The sequence below is a fragment of the Geotrypetes seraphini genome, chromosome 8 (genome assembly GCF_902459505.1).
Source record: "Geotrypetes seraphini chromosome 8, aGeoSer1.1, whole genome shotgun sequence".
Lineage (NCBI taxonomy): Eukaryota > Metazoa > Chordata > Amphibia > Gymnophiona > Dermophiidae > Geotrypetes > Geotrypetes seraphini.
The window spans coordinates 87,704,787-87,725,846 of record NC_047091.1 but is presented as its reverse complement, the minus strand read 5'-3'; the positions used below and the strand labels follow the sequence as shown (position 1 = coordinate 87,725,846).

The window sequence follows — 21,060 nt, the reverse complement described above, 5'->3', positions numbered from 1 at the left end:
GGACGGGACGGGGCTAGATAGATCGCATGGGGATGGGGAAAATTTGTCCCTGTGTCATTTGCACTAACGTGCTTACTTACCAATGCTTAAAAATGGCGCTAGCAGACTGTGCGAACTGCAAGCTCTGTGCGCACCACCCAAGCACTAAAAAATACATTTTATTTTTGTAGCACAAGGGCGTGCTTGGTAGTGGACAGTAGATGTCTACAAAACAGGTAAGGGCTTACGTGCTAATGTCTATGCGCTATTGGCTACTGCTGAATATTCACGGTTAGCCACAAAAACACTATTTAAACAGTCAGCAGCCATTTCTGACCAGTTAAATAATGCTGAATACTGGAGGGATAGTGTCAAACTCTCAGTCAAATACGTTGGTTAAGATATTTAAATAACATAATTAAGACACCAAAATTGTATGCTGTATTATTATTTATTGATTGGATATACTGTACTGACTTTACCAATTAACGACCTAAGCAGTGAACTTACACTGGCTTTTACAAAGCTGTGGTATTTGTTTCTACCGCGGGCCAGTGAGGTAAACGTTCCAAAGCTCATAGAATTCCTATGAGCATCAGAGCATTTACCACACTGGCCCGCGATAGAAACCTCTACTGCGGCTTTGTGAAAGGAGCCCTTAATTACTAAAAATCTAATCTAATCTTTAGTCTTATATACCGAGTCGTTCCCAGAGGGACTCAAGTTTCAAGTTTATTAGGATTTTATATACCGCCTATCAAGGTTATCTAAGCGGTTTTTACAATCAGGTACTCAAGCATTTTCCCTCTCTGTCCCGGGGGGCTCACAATCTAGCTAACGTACCTGGGGCTATGGAGGATTAAGTGACTTGCCCAGGGTCACAAGGAGCAGCGCGGGGTTTGAACCCACAACCCCAGGGTGCTGAGGCTGTAGATCCAACCACTGCGCCACACACTCCTCCTTTCACTTACTCGAACATAACAAAATCTTAAGAACAAAACATAATCTTAAGAACATTGATAAACAATAAGAGAAGAGGGAGAATCAGTGAATGTCAACGTACAGTTGTCAGCTAGGGAGTTCTATCAGTTATCAGTAAGATCTTTTGTAAACAAATACGTTTTCAAGATTTTTCTAAAGCAAGTCAGCGAAGAGAGAGTTCTATAACTGAAGGAAGATCATTCCAGATTTTCACCATAGTAAATGCTAAAGAATGTGAAAGCCTACCTAAAGTTTGAATCCCTTTAATGGAAGGGAATATTAATTTAAATTAATGTATATTCCTTGTAGACTGAAGACGATAAAAATTAAAAGAAAGAGGAAGGATGATAGTAATATATGTGGAATTATTTGAATTGTATTTTGTTTAATTCATTTATTACAATGTTATAATTAAAACTTATGGGGGATAGGGGGAGGAGAGGTGAACAGGGAAAAGGGAAGGGGGAAGGAAATAGGAGGAGGGTATTGAGAGATGTAATGGGTAATTTGGAAATATATTTTGAAGAAATGAAAGACATTTGATGGAAATTAATATGATGAATTTTAATGTAATGACTATTTTATTGTATTATATTATTGTATATTTACTGGATTTCTTCAATAAAATGTTAAAAATTAAAAGAAAGAGGAAATAGTGGGTTAAAAATCACATTCACACACTTAAATTGGACCCTCCAATATATCGGTAGCCAGTGCAATGCCCTCAACAATGGGGTAGCATGATCATATTTATTTTTACCATAAATTATTTTGGCGGCCATGTTCTGAATAAGTTGTAATCTCTTCAAGTTACCTTTACTTAAACCAAAGTAGAGGGAATTGGCATAGTCCAGATAAGCCAATATTATAGCCTGAACCAATATAGTAAAATGATGTTGATGGAAAAAACAGCGAATTCTCCTCAGCATCCGTAAACTAAAAAAACATTTTTTGGATATGTTATTAATTTGGTTTGTCATAGAAAGAGTGGAATCCAAAACAAATCCCAGGATTCTAGATGAATATTCAATCTTTAGAGAATCACCCAAACTTAATCTTATGGAAGAAGGTAGATTGTGTGTAACAGGACCAAACCATAACAGTTTGGTTTTAATGGTATTTAACTTCATACGCACAAAGGAGGCCCAGTCCTGAAGTATTGAAATGCAAGAGTTAATATCTGCTGTTAAATTCGACAATGATGGTCCACTTCAAGGAATGCCAGTATCAAAATAAAAGTGCCAGAGATAACACACATACAATCTTTCAATCTTAAAAAAAAAAAAGTCACTAAAAACAAAAGAATTAATATCTCAAGTTGTCTTTCCAGGGAACCCATCTCTGTTCTCAACCAGGTTTATTCAATTGGGAGAAAAAGTTGTGTAGTGGCAACCATTGAAGTTCCTCCAGAACTAACATCTGCTTAGGCCCCCTTTACTAAGGTCATTAGCGTGGGCCAGGGGTAGGCAATTCTGGTCCTCCAGAGCCGGAACCAGGTCAGGTTTTCAGGATATCCACAATGAATATGTATGAGATGGATTTGCATGCACTGCCTCCTTGAGATTCAAATCTATCTCATGCATATTTATTGTGGATATCCTGAAAACCTGACCTGGCTCTGGCTCTCGAGGACCGGAATTGCCTACCCCTGGCATGGGCCAACACAGTAACCATATCAAAGCCCCTTAAATCCCTCCGGGCTTTGGTGCAGTAGCCGCATGACACTCGCTAACGCCACTTAGTAAAAAGGGGCCTTAGTTCTCTGCTCTTTCCCCTTGGGTGACACACGCTGAGAGACCCTAGAGATTCACAGATGACCTTCAGTCATCATGTAGGATGCATCTGAGGGCCCTCAAGATTCATGTCCTGGCTCTAGAGGCCATGGAGATTGATGAGGGGTCCACGATGAGATGTTCCAAAGCATGAACGTAATGCCTAGAAGCTTAAATGAGTTACAATGAGAGTCCTCAAAGCCCCCTCACATGCGACTCAAATCATCAAATCACTTACCAACACATCCAAGCTTGTCCGGAGTAGACTGGAATCCGGAATCGCACGTGCACTGATAGGTCCCAATCACATTCACACACCTGCCATTTCTGCACAAGTTAGCACTGAGGGAACACTCGTTGATGTCTGGGGTAAGCAGATGAAAACAGGGTCAGAAAAATGTTATGATACAATATTGCACTAAATTATCTAGGGGACTCTATACATACAAATCCCTTCACAACATGGCACTCAATACTTCTCACTTAAACTTCCTCTCTGCACTCCAAGGTGAGCATTTTGCTCCCAGGACAAAGTGCTTCTACTCCCCCCCCCCCCAAACACCCAGGACATGCCCTCCAGCTTCAAACAGCCCAAAATGATCTTACTTCCATTTCTTACCAAACCTATGGAATAACTCTACCCCCACACATCAGATGCCTTGAGGGCCTTTTAAGCTTCAGGAAAGCCATAGAAACCTACATCTTTGCCTAACTACATCCTCTTGACCCCAAGCTAATCCTTCCTATACCTCCATATTTGATTCTGCAGAATACCCCAGGGACTGTGACTAAAGTACTTGATACTAGAAATTCTATGCCCATTTATGTACAAATAAGGCCCATACCCTGAACATGTTGTGATTTTATACAATTGATGGAATCTTGTAATTATTATAATTTTGTACTGTCATTACCCCATGCAAGATCAGCTGTAACTCCATGAAATGTTCTAAGAGCATCCTTATATAATGTTATGACTCTATAACCCGTTCTGAGCTCTTTAGGGAGGATGGGGTATAAATCCAAATAAGATCAATCAATAAATATTATTCCCTCATAGTATACTATTTGTTGTCAAAGCTCTGTCATTCCTCAGGAACCCTGTGTATCATTAAGGCTTCTTCACTCCTTTTGAATATTATAGTGTGTATCAGCAGGACTCTGTCATTCTCCCATAATATTATGTTACAGAAGAATGACGGAGCCTTAGTGATAGTATTATTCTATTTAATACACCTGAATTCTGAATCTAGTCCTCCTGCTTCTCGGCACTGTAAAGCAGGATTATGGTCCTAGCTCTTCTGCTTCTTATCTCAGTGTTATTTAATAGAGCTTTGAATCCAGCCCTTCTGTGTTGTCTAAAGGAGCTTGGAACCCAGCCTTCCTACTCTCCGGGGCTGTGTAGCAAGGCTTGGAGTCTGTTCACCTTGCTCTTCAGTGTTCTGTACAAAGGCTTGGCACCCATCCTTCTAGCTCTTTATTGGGTATGTAGCAAGTATGATTTCCATTCAACTTGCTTCCCAACCACTCTGAAGTGGGTATTGGAACCTCCACTAGTTGTTCTCCAGGACTGTATAGAGGGGTTTGGGAATATAGTGGCAAGAACATGGGCATGCGGGAGCACTGTAGCTCTATTTTAAAGATAAGCACAATCATGGCACGTTTACTGAGATGTTTTATAATTTCACATCATGAATAGACAAGAGGACTAGAGATGATGCAATCCTAATGTGCCACAAACACAGAGCAGGAATGTAGATCCAGTAGCTGTTTATTTAAAATCCCTGATAACACAAAAACAACCTTATAGCAAGTGGAAATAATGAGTCTAAAAATACTTGTATAATTAGTCTATCAGCCCAACATGTTTCAGAGAGGGGCATAATTTTAAAAAAACCCAAACGTGTAAGTACGTTTATGGCCTAAGGTGCTAGTCGCCCAAAGTTGGCAGAAGGAAAATGTCCATTCTAGAAAAGTACGTCCAAAATGGGTTTCTTTTCGAGAATGGCCTACCTATATGTCCAGGAGTTTAAATACCCAGACCACCAAGTCCCAAACGCCCAAAACAAGACCTTTTAGAAGTGGGAAGGGCCTGTCCTTCACCTAACACCATGATTCTCTAACTAGCGTTTGTGTTATAAGCGCCGGTTGGAGAATCAGGGAACCCATCCCCACCCCACAAAGATCATTGGCAGGAGGGATGCCCAAACCTTCCTGCCGGAATCCCCCCTCCCTCTGAAAGTTAGACTGCCGAAACCCCCACCAAGCCTACCCTGACCCCCCCCAGACCCTAAATTACCTCATTGTAAGTTAGACATATGGACAGATGCTTTCTCCGTCCTGCCATCAGGCCCACCTGCACTGAATGGTGGGCCTGCCCTTTCCCGGTGCATTGTGGGATGCACCGGGGAGGGGCCTAAGGCCCTGACTGGCCAGATTCCTTAGACCACTCCCATGGGCCAATTAGGGCCTTAGGCCCCTCCCCTGTGCCGTAGAGCTGTTATAGTAGTAGAGCTTTCTTGAATCATCCCCTTTATAGCCACCAGCTCCATCATGACCTGTTTAAACACATCCTGCAGCTCTCTGGGTGATACTTTAAGTGGTGCAGGAAAATCCTGTTTCAATCTCTTTCCACTACTCGAGACCAAAATGCATTCTCAATTTTATTTTGAAGATGTCATCTTTCAATACAATTCCAAAATGAAATTAACTCCAACACATCAAATGTAGCAGTACAATGATGGTTATCGCATCTGGGTTGAAAGAGAAGTGCACCTGAGCTGCCATTTTCATATGATTTTTGCAGGGAGGGGGTGGGGGTGGGGTCTTGTAGGAGGGACTGAGCATCCCTCCTGTCGGGGGATGTCTTAGGGGGTATGTGGCAGGAGGAGTTGGGCACTCGTTCCGCGGACATTCAGGGGTGGCTTCGTCAGTTCCGTAGTCTTCGTGGGGGGGATGGGTTCCCTGCTGCAGCTGCTAAACTGATCGCGGCAGGGAGATCCCCTTGTCATGATAAGCTCAGCGACAACCTGATCCGGCACTTATACCTTGTTTAACTTTGTCTAAGTCACAAGGTATAAGTTCTGTCCAGGCAGGCTTGTAAAACTTTCGATTATTGCTGCACCACAAGCACAGGCCAGCCGCATCAACCTCGAGTCTGGAGCACAATGAGCACTTTTTCCCTTTAAAATTGCACAATACGTGACCTAGCTAAGGGAAAGAAGTGCCGGTTAGCAATAAAAAGCATCAACAATGAACTGAAGGCTCCCTTCAGACTAGCACTGCCTCAGGATTGTTTTTTTTCTGTCAGAACAGACTCCATTGGTTCTCTAAGCCATAAGCCTTGCCGGTATCGGTGGCAAGGCTTACAGCAGAGGTACCTCTAGAAAAATTTTGGTGAGGTGGAGGAAATAGGAGGGAGGGACTCAACTTGTGACCCGTCGAGTGTGACACCTCCGAGGCTGGATGGACCCCAGAAAGCTCCCCCCAAACTCAAAGACTTGCACAGCTTACCACACCTGCTGAGACTGAGAATAGACCGGTTAGACTAGAGGGAAGCACAGCTATTAGTATTACAGCCAAAGTTTGGTCTCAGTCTCGGAGAGATGCTAAAGAAAAACCAATTAAAAACATTTAAAAAATTAATTAGCCAGTAGGAGCCTAATTTGCTACACCGAGGTGCCTACCGGCAACTAGATGTGATTAGGGGTGGATTTGGGGTGTGGTTTCATTTGGGTGCCAGTAGGCACCTATATTAAGCACATTCATGTAGGCCAGGGGTCTCAAAGTCCCTCCTTGAGGGACGCAATCCAGTCGGGTTTTCAGGATTTCCCCAATGAATATGCATGAGATCTATGTGCATGCACTGCTTTCAATGCATATTTATTGGGGAAATCCTGAAAACCCGACTGGATTGCGGCCCTCAAGGAGGGACTTTGAGATCCCTGATGTAGGCCAAGAAAACCCTGACATACATGGAAGTGTGCCTAATGTTTTAATGCCTACCAGTGCCTAAAAATGCTTAGGCGCTGCTAGGTGTGATTCTATAAATGGCAACTAGTGGAGCTAGAGCAGGGGTGGGCAACTCCAGTCCTTGAGGGCCGGAATCCAGTCGGGTTTTCAGGATTTACCCAATGAATATGCACTGCTTTTTATTTCCATGCACTGCTTTCAATGCATATTTATTGAGGAAATCCTGAAAACCTGACTGGATTCCGGCCCTCGAGGACCGGTTGCCCATCCCTGAGCTAGAGCCACAGTGCCTGCTTCAGGGGCAGAAGGTAAAAGTGTCACTTGAACAAATAATCCACCTTGGCAGTTCCCTACAGCACTTATAAGGTCATACTTCTGGGGTTCCAGCCCCTATTGGTAAACTCATAATATGTCCCTTAGGGGTAAGAAACTATAATTCAAAAATAAATTAAGATAAAAAGCTTTAAATCTTTAAAGCAGGGGTGTCCAACCTGCAGCCTGAGGGCCGCATGTGGCCCCGTGAAGTATTTTGTGCGGCCCCGGTCGAGCGCGAGGCAGTGTTTTTCTCTGCTGCTCCCGGGTGCTTACCATCTTGCCGGTTCCCTCCTCTATCTTGCTGCAGCGTTTGCGCATTTGTGCGGCCCCAGAAAATCTTTTTTCGGCCAATGCGGCCCAGGGAAGCCAAAAGTTGGACACCCCTGTTTTAAAGATTTTTAACTTGATTTATAGTTGGGGGGGGGGGGGGGGTTGTTGTTGTTTCTTACCACTTCCATTTGCTATATAATTGATTTTGTGCTTTTTAAGGATTTTAAATAAACAGCTAGTGCTTCTACATTGCTGCTCTGTGTTGTGTTATAATTTCACATGACATGGTAAGGAACAATTTCTGCTGCAAGACCAAAACTGCCAACATGTTATCTGGACTTGGGACCACATGCCAAGGGCTAGGCTGCTCCAAACACTAGGAAAATCTTTGTATTCCCTACACTTGTTGGTGTGGATTTGTTTTGTATTGAGCTAAATGTGTGAAAGATATGCCAGGGACCTGAAATAGTTACAGAGAGGCACAATGCTTCTTTCTCCTTACCCACACAGGCGTTCCCCTCGGGCAACAGCTCATGTCCAGGAGGGCACACACACTCAAAGCTGCCATCTGTGTTGAAGCAGGTTCCACCACGGCACAGCAAGGGGTCTCGTTCACACTCATCGATGTCTATAGACCAGGCAGAAAGGCAACATCATCAGGAAGCAGGAGTAACATTGGGACAACCCAACTGCTACAGTACAAATTTTCTAATTTAATGTACAGGAGCCAGATTCTCTATTAGCAGCCAGGTCTAGGAGTTCCTCTCTCTCTCTATGCCATGAACTAGGCCTCATGATCCCTCTCTACAAGCCAAAGCCCACATCTGGAGGGTCCATCAGTTTTTCTCTCTTTCTCTATGTCAAGAAACCCTAAATTTTGGGACGGGGGTAGGGTAGCATGGAGAACATTTGCCCTGTTTATCTCAGACATATCAAGGAGGGGGAGTAATGTTTAAGCATAGCGCTCTCTCTGTCTCTGCTGGAAATCAATCATGACTTTTTCTATCTCAGTCTCTTTGACAGAGGACTTGCCTCTCTGTTTTGTGGTGGGGGGCCACACTTTGGCTTTGGAATGGGTTAGCAGTGCTGTCCATTTTCAGGCTTAGTGGGATGGGGGAAGGGTTATTCTCTTGAACCTTCAGAAGTTCCTAGTTACTTCGGCCAGTTTGTATGGAGTGCAATTCAAGTGTCCAAATAGGATCTCAGGAACAAGGGGGAACCACCACACTGACCTCTTTCCCCTGTTACCATTCCATAAGAACATGCCACTCTGGGACAGAATGATGGTCCATCAAGCCCAGTATCCCATTTCCAACAATGGCCAACCCAGGTCCCAAATAACTAGCTAGATCCCAAGTATTAAACCATATTTTATGCTGCTTCTCCTAGGAATTACCTCAAGCCATCTCAATATTGGTCTATGGACTTTTCTTTTAGGAAAGTATCCAAACCTTTTTTAAATCCCTCTAAACTAACTGATTTCACCACATTCTCCAGCAATAAATTCCAGAGTTTAATTACATGTTGTGTGAAGAAATATTTTCTCTGGTTTGTTTTAAATCTACTACTTAGCAGCTTCATCACATGCCCACTAGTTCTAGTATTTTTGGAAAAAGTGAACAAGCAATTCACATCTACCATTTCCCCTCCACTCAGTATTTTATAGACCTCTTATCATATCCCCCCTAAGCCGTCTCTTCTCCAAGTTGAAGAGCCCTAGTCATTTTTAGGGAAGTCATCCCATCCCTTTTATCATTTTTGTTGCCCTTCTCTGTGCCACATCATAGAGTAATTGTATAATGGTACATGCATGTAAAAACTAAATGCCTTCCCTCACAGGATACTGTGCAAATTCATTTTGCTCTCTTTAGTTACTGCTGCTGTACCCAGAGCTGTTCGGATGCCGTGCAAACTCTCCTACAACACTTTTCCACAAGTAATGTTGTGCCTGCAATACTGATAGAGGAAAGGGGCAGATACTGTTCTAGGACTCCCCGAAACCAGCTCAGCTGATCAGAATTCCCCTGTGATCAGCTGATGGGAAGCCTGTTTATTTTTCCCTCTTTGGGTGGTGGGAGGGAATTGTGACTACTGGGGGAGTAAAGGAGAAGGGTGTCAAGATTTAAATCCTCCAGTGGTCATCTTTTCAGTTTGGTCATCTTTGGGGCACTTAGACCTGTTTTACATTCGCCTAAGTTTCGGTGTGTAAGTTCCGCCTAGGACATCCTGGGAAAGCTTCAATTATTGCTTCAGGATGTCCAGGATTAAGCCCGCCCATAACATACCTCCCAACACATCCCTTTGAGCTTTGGATGTGCAGCAGCTTAGAAGCGCTGCTGAACGTCCAGAAAGTTGATTTGGATTATCGGCATTTGGACGTCCCTGCTATTAGGACATCCAAGTGCCGACTTGAGCTAGTTTTTGGACATTTCAAAGTTTTGATTATGAGCCTCATAGCTTATTTACCACCTAATGTTCCCCTGTCAAATGTTCACCTATGTTGTCTAATGTCTTCGGTATTACAGTGTTCCCCTGCAAATTTGCGGTTCGCGGACGCGCTCATTCGTGGTCTGCTCCGACCGCCTCTTCCTGTAGTAAAGTCGGGCTACACCAATCAGGAGCTGCTTTGACATGTAGCTCCTGATTGGTGTAGCCTGACTTTTCTACAGGAAGAGGCAGTTAGAACAGACTGCAAGTGATTTTCTTCACCCACCGGCGCTCCAGCTGCCCTCTCCTGCCTCCCCGCCTTTTGACAGGCGAAAAACCGCATTTGCAGTTTTTCAAAATTTGCGGGGGTTCCGTTCCAGGAACCCCCGCAAATTTTGGGGGAGTACTGTACTGTGACTGTAATTTTGTAATCCGTTCTGGGCTCCTGGGGAGGATAGACTATAAAACTAACTAAGAATGTGAATGTGAGAGTGAGAGAGAGTGAGAGAAAGAGAGAGAGTGAGAGTGAGAGTGAGAGTGAGAGAGAGAGAGAGATAAAGAGTGAGAGTGAGAGAGAGAGTGAGAGAGAGAGTAAGAGAGTGAGAGTAAGAGAGTGAGAGTGAGAGAGTGAGAGAGAGTGAGAGAGCGTGAGTGTGAGAGAGTGTGAGAGTGAGAGTGTGAGAGTGAGAGTGTGTGAGTGTGTGTGTGTGTTTGTGTGTACTTGCTTATTTTGGAGGGAAAATAGGATGTCTGTTCTGGGGAGCATTTATTCTTTACTTTGTGATTTTGTAAACCACTCTAAGTTAAGGTGACATGTGGGTATAAAAGAGAAAAGAACTGAACCAACTGGCCCTGCCAGTCAGCCTCTCCTTTGACCCCTTGTCAGCCTTCAGAAACCAGCCACAGAAGCCAGCAAGTACTTACCCATACAATTCTTCATCATCATAAAACCGCTCTCGTAGCCATCAAAGCATTCGCACTCAAAGCTGCCGGGGGTGTTCACACACGTGCCATGTCCGCAGAGGTCCGGGGAGATGTGACATTCATTAATATCTGAGGAGGGACAGAAGGGCAGAATAAGCCACAGGGAAAGAAAGAAAAGCTTGATGTGCCTGAATACGGCCAAAGGTAGGCATGGGGCACTTGACATGCTTTAACATAGTGATATCAGAGGCATAGCCTGGATCCAAGGGGGTGGGCAGATCTCTTCCTCTCCCAACCTGGGCGATCTGGCACTCCCCCGGCACTCTGGTGTCTCAAGCCCCCTGCTTCCGCTCAATACCTTTTAGAGAGCAGATCTTTGCCAACAGAGCTCATGTCAGCCCCACTTCCTTCCTTCTGATGCAACTTATTTATTTTTAGTATTTATACATCACTTATAGCCTAAGTCAGGGGTAGGGAACTCCGGTCCTCGAGAGCCATATTCCAGTCGGATTTTCAGGATTTCCCCAATGAATATGTCTGAGATCTATTTGCATGCACTGCTCTCAATGCATATTCAGGGGGGAAATCCTGAAAACCCGACTGGAATACGGCTCTCGAGGACTGGAGTTCCCTACTCCTGGCCTAAGTGGTTTATATTCAGTTACTCAAGTATTTCTCCCCATCTGTGCTGGTGGGCTCACAACCAACTAATATACCTGTTCCCACATAGGCGGAGTACATCAGAAGGAAGGCTCTGGAGACGGAGCCAGCAGTGTGAATCAGTCATGAAACATAGAAGATGACGGCAGAAAAGGGCTACAGCCCATCAAGTCTGCTCACTCTGCTTACCCATCCCCTGTCTATGCCCTAATGACCCAATTTCCTTATCTTGACCCTCGTAGGGATCCCACATGGGTATCCCATTTATTCTTAAAGTCTGGCACGCTGTCTGCCTCGATCACCTGCACTGGAAGCTTGTTCCAATGATCAACCACTCTCTCTGTGAAGAAATACTTTCTGGTGTCGCCATGAAATTTTCCGCCCCTGAGTTTGAGTGGGTGCCCTCTTGTGGCCGAGGGTCCCTTGAGAAAGAAAATATCATCTTCCACTTCGATACGTCCCGTGAGGTACTTAAATGTTTCGATCATGTCTCCCCTCTCCCTACGTTCCTCGAGAGTGTAGAGCTGCAATTTGATCAGTCTCTCTTCCAGTGAAGAACTGCTGTTTAAGGGTTTGTGGGAGTGAGAGGTTTCAGAAGTTTTTAGTTGGCAGGGCTTGGGGATCCCCACCTGGACGATCCTCTATTTCAACATTTTCCCATTGCAAAGCCTGGGGGTCAGTGGCAGCCCCACCAACCCCTAACTGTGGCCTCCAGACTCTTTCCTCACCTCATAATCTCCTCCTTTCTTGGACTTGCTGCAGGCATATGACCATAGCAGTCATTCTGTTTAATATCTTTACCATGCTGCTCTTGGGACAGTTTGAGTTGTGTGCTGCCCAAAATCACACTTTATTCTCACAGCACTGAGGGAATCGATGCTCAAAACCTAATGTTGGCGTTAGAGGCAATTACTACCAGACTAGTATGCAAGTTAATGTGCACAGAATATTCAGAGGGTTTAAAGATGGCTGCAAATTGTATTTAAATGTACTCAAACAGATATTAATGAGGTCATCTGGTATTCTCTCCCAATGCTCAGAAACAGCACAGAAACAAATGCTGCCCTTAACACTGCCCTTACTTAGGGTTACAAAACGTCTGGGAAAACCTGGATATATTCTCATTTTAGAGGACTGTCCATGTTCTCGGATGGACTTTCCAAAACCAGCAGTTCGTCCGGGTTTTGGAAAGTCCTGAGCTCCAGCCGCATTTGGAGGGCCTTCAACAAGCATGCGTGGATGACATCACATGCATCTGCGCATGCTGGAGGCCCCACGGACATGGCCTGGAGGTTGGGGAAAAAAGAGATGTGGTTTTTTGGGGGCGGGGATGGAGGAGGAACAGGGCGGAGCTGGAAGCAGAACAAAGCGGGGCCGGGGCAGAATGGGGTGGGGCCATATGTCTGGGTTTGTCCAACATTAAATATGGTAACCCTACCTTTACCGCCAGCTCAGGGGTGGTGTTGAAGGTTTCAAAGAAAGGAATTCCTCAGAATTTCTCACTTTAGTTTAAACTGTCAATTTTGTCTTCTTTTAGAAGGCCTTTCTTTTTAAAGACGCATTTGGAGTATAACAGTCCTTCTAAGGACTGCAATGGAAATTTGTTCCTTGCCATTTTTTTTATCGTTTTAACCTATCTTACAAAGTACCAGACTATTTATTTTTTGTTCCCCTCCCTTTTGTTTTGATCCTTCTCCCTCTCTTTTTCATTATACAAATGTATTTCTGCCCTTTTCCATTTTGTTTCGGTATGTTAATGTTTGTCTGTGCGTTTGATCGTCTGTAATAATAATTTTAATTTGTTTTTAACTTATGCCCTCTTTATTCTTTGTTTTTATTATGTAAAACCGCTTTGAATTTTGATAAGGCGGTATATAAAATTTTTAAATAAACCTGAAACCTGAAGGAAGCCCGTGTAGCTTATAAACGCTGATAGCAAGAAACAAATATGTGCGAGTTTGAGCAAAGCAAAAAGTGCAAGCGCACACTGGCGCCTCTTTTTCTGTGAACATAAGAACATAAGAATTGCCGCTGCTGGGTCAGACCAGTAGTCCATAGTGCCCAGCAGTCCGCTCAAGCAGCGGTCCTTAGATCAAAGACCAGTGCCCTGAGACTAGCCTTACCTGCGTACATTCTGGATCAGCAGGAACTTGCTTAAATATGAGCCTTTCAAGTGAAAACAATGGCTTGAAAAGCTTATATTTAAAGGCTCAGAAGAATGGCACCAGTGTGGGCTTGCGCTTCCGGTCTTGCACGGGCATACACACATGAGCTGTGCTTATTGTATGTGCCAGCCACTTTGCTTTCAGTTTCATAATGCACATTTAAATACCATTTCTTTCGAGCATTGTGGTGCTAGGTTTCTGCACTGATTTTGTGCTATGGGGTCTGCGTTGTTGACTGTAGTTCTGGACCTCTGAGTAGGGTTACCAGACATCCGGATTTACCTGGACATGTCCTCTTTTTAGAGGACTGTCAGGGTATCCGGAAGGTTTCCTGGGAATTTGTCTAGGTTTTGGACTCATTCTGTCCATTCTAGCCCCCTACCCTGGTGTTGGGCCTGGCTCTCGTGAGTTTCCCCTGTCCCTAGTACCTTCTCTGGTGCTGCAATTTAAAAACTTCGGGCAGCCGGCAGCTTTAGCAATGAGATTGTTCTGATGTTGGCCTGCCCTGGAAGGCTTCACTCTGCAGCACTTCCTGTTCCCATGTAGGTGGGACAATGCAGAGTAGAGACTTCTGGGACAGGCTGACGGCAGAAGAATCACACCGCTAACACTGCCAGCTGCCCGAAGTTTATAAATTGCAACACTGCAGAAGGTACTAGAGACAGGGGAGACTCATGAGAGCCAGGGGTGAATCGGGTGGGGGGCTGGAGAGAGAGAGGCTGTGTTGGGGGGGGAGGTTGTGGGCAAAATTAGCAGGAGGCAGGGGTGGGATGGTGCAGGGGACAGAGCATGGGACAGGGGCATGGGTAGGGCGGGAGTCAATGGTGTAGTACAGGGGAACAGGAGGGTGGTCTGCCCCGAGCACCGTCTTGGTGGGGGTGCCAGCACCCACCCTCCTCTCCATCCCCCACTTCTTACCCGCCCCCCACCACTACCACGCACGCATGTGCCCCTCCCCTTCCCCCAAGCCTCTTTAACATTCTGAGCGTAAGCAGCAACCTCAACCTGCTACTTGCACCAGCATCAGCTCTTCCTCTGACATCACTTCCTGGACCCGTGCATAGGAAGTGACATCAGAGGAAGAGCTGACGCTGGTGTGAGCAACAGGTTGGGGGTTGCTGCTTGCAACAGGAATGTTAAATAGGTGCGGGGGAAGTAAAGGGGCATACACAGCAGATGGGGGCGGGGAAGGAGTGGAAGGGAGTGGGGGGCGGAGAAGAGCTCAGAGGAGGGGCGCCTCTCATCCTCACTATGCCACTGGCGGGTTTGGGGCATGGGTGAAGCGGGGAGTGGTCAAGCATCCTTTTTATTTACTTAGAAAATATGGTAACCCTGCCTCTGATCATTGGGGACCGAGAGCACACCATGCAGTTCAAACTCACTGTAAACTACTGTATGTGGTGCTGTAAGAAAAGGTGGCACAAAAAAAAGGCTCCAGAGAAACACTAGGGCAGGGGTGGGCAAACTTTTTGACTCGTGGGCCACAATGAGTTCTTAAAATTGACAGAGGGGCCAGAACAAAAGCATCTTTCTATCTCTCCATCCCTCCCATCCCCCTGTGCAGCAGAACCATTGCCCAGCTTCTGTTCTTCCCTCCCTCCCTCCCTCCCATCTCTTGTGCAGCAGAACCCTTGAGCACTCGCCCCACCGCCGAACCCCCGCTGACCCTCTATTCTTCCCTTCCATCTGAACTCCACCGACTGCGAGCCCTACATACCTCCCTCCAGAGCAGCGTTGGGCCGGCAGCACTCTAAACAGGCTGCTTCGCAGCCTTCTCTCGTCGGGGCCTTCCGTGTGCTGCATTACTGATGACATCATCAGTGATGCGGCAGAGGGCATTCTACAATGAGAGAAGGCCACAAAGCAGCCTGTTTAGAGTGCTGCCAGCCCAACGCTGCTCTGGAGGGAGGTATGTAGGGCTTGCGGTGGGCAGAGTCCGGATAGTTGGTGGGCCAGATATGGCCCGCGGGCCATAGTTTGCCCATGTCTGCACTAGGGGGAGATCCAAAACTGGGGACAAGCTGGAGCCAGTTTGAATGACACAGGGATGGAGACAGGAAGATAGAGGTTGATAAGATCTCTGCTGCTTTATCCGATGATGGTCTTGGATCTCATATTAAAGGGATTTTTCTTTGTTTTTTGACAAACTGGCCCCCACTTAAAAAATAGCAAAAATCTCTGGTGTATTTGCATCTGTGCTTTGTAATTTAAATAAATTACAAGTTACAAACAAAATAAAAATAGAAAACATGCAACAATATAACTCGAAAATGTGCAGGTGCCGTGAGCAGTCACAGCTCCCTCAAGTAAAACATAAAATTGCATATCCAAAATGTCAGGGTTACCTGTGCAATTTCTCTCTTCTGCATCAAGAGCAAAGCCGCTGTCACAGATGCATCGAAAACTGCCAATGGTGTTTCTACATGTGCCGTGAGAGCAGAGTCCCGAAAACACTTTACACTCGTTCACATCTGTAAGATAGAAAACGTCATCATCTCCATAACTCAGTTTCATCTATAAATAAAAGGCCCAATATTCAGACCGCGGGAGACAGCCCGGCTTCATGGTTGGCCCGGCAACCATGGTTGGTAGTGAACCTGGAAATTCAATGCCAGGCCATATCTGGCGACCAGCACTGAGTTTCGGGGGATGGGGTGGGGGAGGGGGGGTGTTGGACACTAGAAGCATAGCTGGTTAAGCCAATATTTATCAGCTGACCGTCTAAGTTACAGCAGCCAAAGATAGACCTGGTATTTTTGTGGATCTTTTGCCCATTACACTTAGCTGATTAACAAATGAATATTGATGCTAACTGACCAAGTTGCACGACATAGTCAGTGACCAAGCTAGCAGCTAAGGGGAAAATTTTTTATAAATGATACCTAAACTTAGATGACCTACTGGTGTCTAAGTTAATTGAGAAACGCCATTTAAAACAGCAAAAAACATTAACGTTAAATCACCTACATTAAAGGCGCCAGAATCGTGCCTACATAGGTGCTTTACAACGTTTTAACGCCACTACGGCCATAAAGCGCCTATGTAGGCACCATTTACAGCAAAAATAGGTGCCGGAAATGTAGGTTTAGAAAACCCTGGCCTACATTTCCTGCACCTACAGTATCTTTCCTGGAGGCATGATTCTCTATACGGTGCTGCTGCGTGATTGACACACAATTGGCGGCCACTTTTTAGGTGGCCGTTGATATTGGCTCCGTATAGAGAATCCGGGCCTAAGTGCTGATATTCAGCAGCCATCTCGCCATCTTGTGTTGTATAATAGCACTTAGCCAGGTAAGTGCTATTTAATTGGCCAGGAGCCATTCCCTTAAATAGTGCCAAATATCAGGCGGATAGAACTTAATATTCAGTGGGATGGCCATTACATAAATATAAACAGATGATTTAGTGGGGGGGAGGGGGAGAAGTCATCAAAGTGGCTATTATTAAGTTGGGTTATCTTACCACAAGTTGGGTTATTTTAGAACAGGGTCTTGTTTTATTTGTGATAAAATAACCCAACTTAACAGTAGCCCATGTTGATAACTCCTTCCCCCTTATCCTTCTGCAAGACTTTCAGCCAGCCTAGTCATTAAAGTCAGACCACTGATTATGCAATCCAACATGTCAATGGGTAAGTTATTCACTTTACTTAAAACAGTTATTCGTGCAATCCTATGTAAGAGGATACTTTGATAACAGGCCACCTAACTTGTTCAAGAAATCAAAGAAAGAAGAATGGTCCTCGCCGAAAGAAAAACCAAAGCACAAAGAAGTAGGGGTGGACCAATGCAAAATGAATCATAGAATACTGTATTAGGAGCTGATAAAACAAAAAAATTATTGTAGTAAAAAGGACCATGTGTCCACATAAAACAAATCTGCAAAAGATAGTGGAAATTTAGAAAGTAGACTCAATATGGTTCTATGTTTCTTTGCTAAGTGCCTGAATCAGGAGTAAAAAATGATCCGAATGGTTAAAAACGCAAGTAACTAAGATTGAAGGCTGGGTAATTTTTAAAGGGACATGATCAGAGCATGAAGCAGAGAGAATATCTATACCAGTGGTCTCAAACCTGCGGCCCGCCAGGTACTATTTTGAGGCCCTCGGTATGTTTATCATAATCACAAAAGTAAAATAAAACAGTTTCTTGATCATATGTTCCTTTAGCTATAAATTATAATATTATTATTAAGGCTTAGCCAAAAGGAAAGACTTATAAACTATGAAGAGTTTTACCTGATGCAAAAAGGTCATTTCTTTAATTCACTTTGATTCTATTTTCTGAATTTCCACCGTCTTTTGAGGATTTGTTTTATGTGGACTCACTGTCTTTTTTTTACTAGAATAAACTTTTTTGTTTTATCCGTTCTTACTCCAAAGTTCCATAATTTATTTTTTATTGATCCACCTCTACTTCTTTATACTCTGATAATCCTACCTTGGCCGGCAGGTTTGTATAAGTTACACTGAAACGCATTGAATTTCCGGGGATAATACCAGCGACAGTTAGCAAAAGGCTGACTGCCGCTGGATGAATATCAGGCTCAGATTTTCTTTTGTCACTTCAGCTGGTATTACAAGACATAAAAATGCTGCTTGTGGTGCCTGAATATCAACCCGCCTCTTTTTTTAACCAAACCTAAAGAACACGTATTGTGAAGTTCACGCAGATTTTTAGCTGGGCAAAAGAAGGAAATGTGTAAAATTACTATTGAACTGGGTAAGTGACTTTAAAAATTGCCTTCTAAGAAATAGAGTTTGCCATCCTCTTACCTTTATAAAAGGACTTTCCAGAAAGAACGTCTCCCCTGTTGGCGAATCCTGGGCCACGGGGACAGATGACCTTGTACTCATCGGTGTCTGGTTTTGGGCATTCCTCACAATCAATGCCCCAGGCGGATCCCACAGAACAGCAGCACATATCGATGCGATATTTCCCAGGGAGAGGCGCTGTGCATTCATCCTCGCTCCAGTGCAGATAACACTGTTCTACACGCACATCTGCCATGAAGAGGGAAACAGCATGTCAAGACATAGGATGTGTAGAATGGGATAACTTTGCCATGTGACAGGACAAAGAGTTCAATGGACACAAAAGGAATGAGTTATGTTATGTTTTGTTATGAGAAACACATCAGAGATATATGAAGGGACAGCATATAGGACACAATACATCACAAACACAAAGAAAGTGCCACAACTATACAATAAGGTGCAGAAGGTTGGAGACATAGAAGGAAGACACAGAAGATGGTATACTGACTTATATCAATGGTTCCCAACATGTGGTACACACACCCATAAGTGTACTTGAGACAATACCAGGGAGTATACAGCATCTGGCCCCCAAATGTTACATTAACCTACCACTCACCTGCTGCCTCCCCAATGCCGTGGCTAGAAAGAAACAGAAACCAAGTATAGGGCCATGGTCATGGGCACACCACTGGCAGTTCATACCAGTCCTGCTCCTCCAAAACAGGAAATACCAGTGAGGGAGGAAGGTTGGGAGTGACCTGGGAGAGGGGGTGGGTGGAGAGGAGAGAGATGGGGTGAGGCTGGATATTGGTAGTGTAGGAAGAGAGAGAGAGAAATGGGCAATAGTGGTGATTGATGAGAGGGGAAACAGCGAAAGAGAGGGCAATACTAGATAGTGGGGTAAAGGAAAGAGATGGGGTACTGCTGAATAGTGGGAGATGGGAGGAAAGATAGAGAGAGCATAATTGGAAGGGGAAAGAATACACAGGGGTAACGCTGGATGGTGGGAGGGGAGATACAAATACAGCAATGCTGGATAGTGGTGTGAAAGAGAGGGAGGAGCAATGTTGGATGGGGGAAGAGAGACAGACAGACAGAGATGAGATCTTGGCTAGCCAGAGCAGGGGGGAAGGGGGAGAAATGAAGCAAAGAAATGCTATATGGTAGAGGGTAAAACAGAAATAGGGGTGATATTGGATGGGTGGGGAAGAAAGATGATGCGGGGGAGAAACAGAAATAGGGCCAATGGTGGATAGCAGGGGGAGGGAATGACAGAGAGGAGATGCTACATCATTGGAGCGAGACAGAGAGAAAAATGCTGAATGGTGGGGAAGAGATACATATAGAGAGGGAAAAGAGACAGAGATAGGAGATCCAGCATGGCTAGGGTAATGGGGAAGAGACATACAGAGAGGAGATAGAACATGTCTGGGGAAAGAAAGAGACAGAGAAGAGATGATGTCTGGGGGAAAGACAGAGATAGACAAACAGACAGGCAGGAGATTCTATATGACTAGAGGATAAGAGAGAGCCACACACTCATGGAGGAGAGATGCTGCATGGCTGGGGGGTGAGAGAGAAAAATGTCAAATGGACAGGAGACCCTGGTATGAGAGTTACGAGAACCTAGAGGAAACTATATACTGGGACCAACATAATTAGAAAAATAAAATGCCCAGACAACAAAGATAGAAAAAGTAATTTTATTTTCTATTTTGAGAGACCTGAACCAATGTCCCAGCTATGACAGGACCAGTGTATAATGAAATTGATTCATGCAGAACTCAACTGTCCTTCCACACTGATACCTACTAATAGCAAGTAAAGTAGGTTCCCCAAGCTAAAAGCCCACTTTTTTGAGGCTGCTTTCAACACCTAACTCCCACTCAATGTAAAATTACCTATGTCTTTCCTACCTGCAAGGAACTCCCTTATCCCTATATGTCCTCTTTGTCTGACCAAACTAGACTGTAAGCTCTTTAGAGAAGGGACTGTCTAATACATGTCAAATGTACAGCAATTCATATGCTTTTCAGCAATTTAGAAATGTTAAATAGTAATAGTAATAGTAGCAGCTATGTTAGTGCACTCTTAAAGATAATATGAAGAAATAAAAAGAAATAAAACAAAACAAAAAGAATTCAGGTGATGCTTTTTTACTTTTAAACAATTTTATTGATGACAACCAACGAAACAGTAACAAACAGATCAACCCATGGGTTATACATCCAAGGTGCAGCATCATAAGTAAATGCCTCTTCCAGAAATTGTTTGCCTCTCCCTTCCATCTCTTCCTCCCCCCCCTATTGGTGTGGCATCCATCTTCTTCCCTTTCCTCCTCCAATGGTCTGGCATCACTCTCCTCTCCTTCCCTTCCTTCTCCCAAACCCCTATGCTCTTGCATTTCACTCTCTCCTCTCCCTTCCCCCCAATTCCATCAGCATCTGCCCCCTTTCTTTCCCTCCACCACCCTTCTATGCTCTTCTCTCTCTCCCTCCAAACTAACCAATGCCATGAAGCAAGGTCCTGTGATGACTGCGTCTGCCGGCCTACCCCCTCTGATGTCACTTACTTCTTCCCTGAGCAGAGCCAACAGACGCAGTCATTGCGGGACCTTACAGCAACTGTCTGCATCCGCCGGTCCACCCCTATCTGATGTCACTTATTCCGGACGTGTTGCCATTGATGCCGGGGGGGTGTTGTCGATCTCCTGGGCAGGCCCGGCATTGTCAATTTCCCAGGGGGGAGCCCAGGCCCAGTGCTGCCAATCTTTTCTGGGGGGCCTGCATTGCTGAAGAAAAGAACAAAACCCCGAGTCCTCTGTCTCTTCAGC

At 44.7% G+C, this 21,060-nt stretch overlaps 1 protein-coding gene across 3 annotated transcripts in view; it reads right to left on the bottom strand.

Moving 5' to 3' along the window:
• The window catches only part of FBN3 (fibrillin 3), a 518,221-nt gene that overhangs the window by 131,694 nt on the left and 365,467 nt on the right, over window positions 1–21,060 (bottom strand). For all 3 annotated transcript variants that reach the window (XM_033955282.1, XM_033955284.1, XM_033955283.1), the window contains 5 exons: window positions 18,243–18,470; window positions 15,811–15,936; window positions 10,641–10,769; window positions 7,792–7,917; window positions 2,971–3,096 (listed from right to left, as the gene is read on the bottom strand). In XM_033955282.1, coding sequence (XP_033811173.1) covers window positions 2,971–3,096; window positions 7,792–7,917; window positions 10,641–10,769; window positions 15,811–15,936; window positions 18,243–18,470 — 735 coding nt within the window. The remainder of the gene's footprint in view (window positions 1–2,970; window positions 3,097–7,791; window positions 7,918–10,640; window positions 10,770–15,810; window positions 15,937–18,242; window positions 18,471–21,060) is intronic.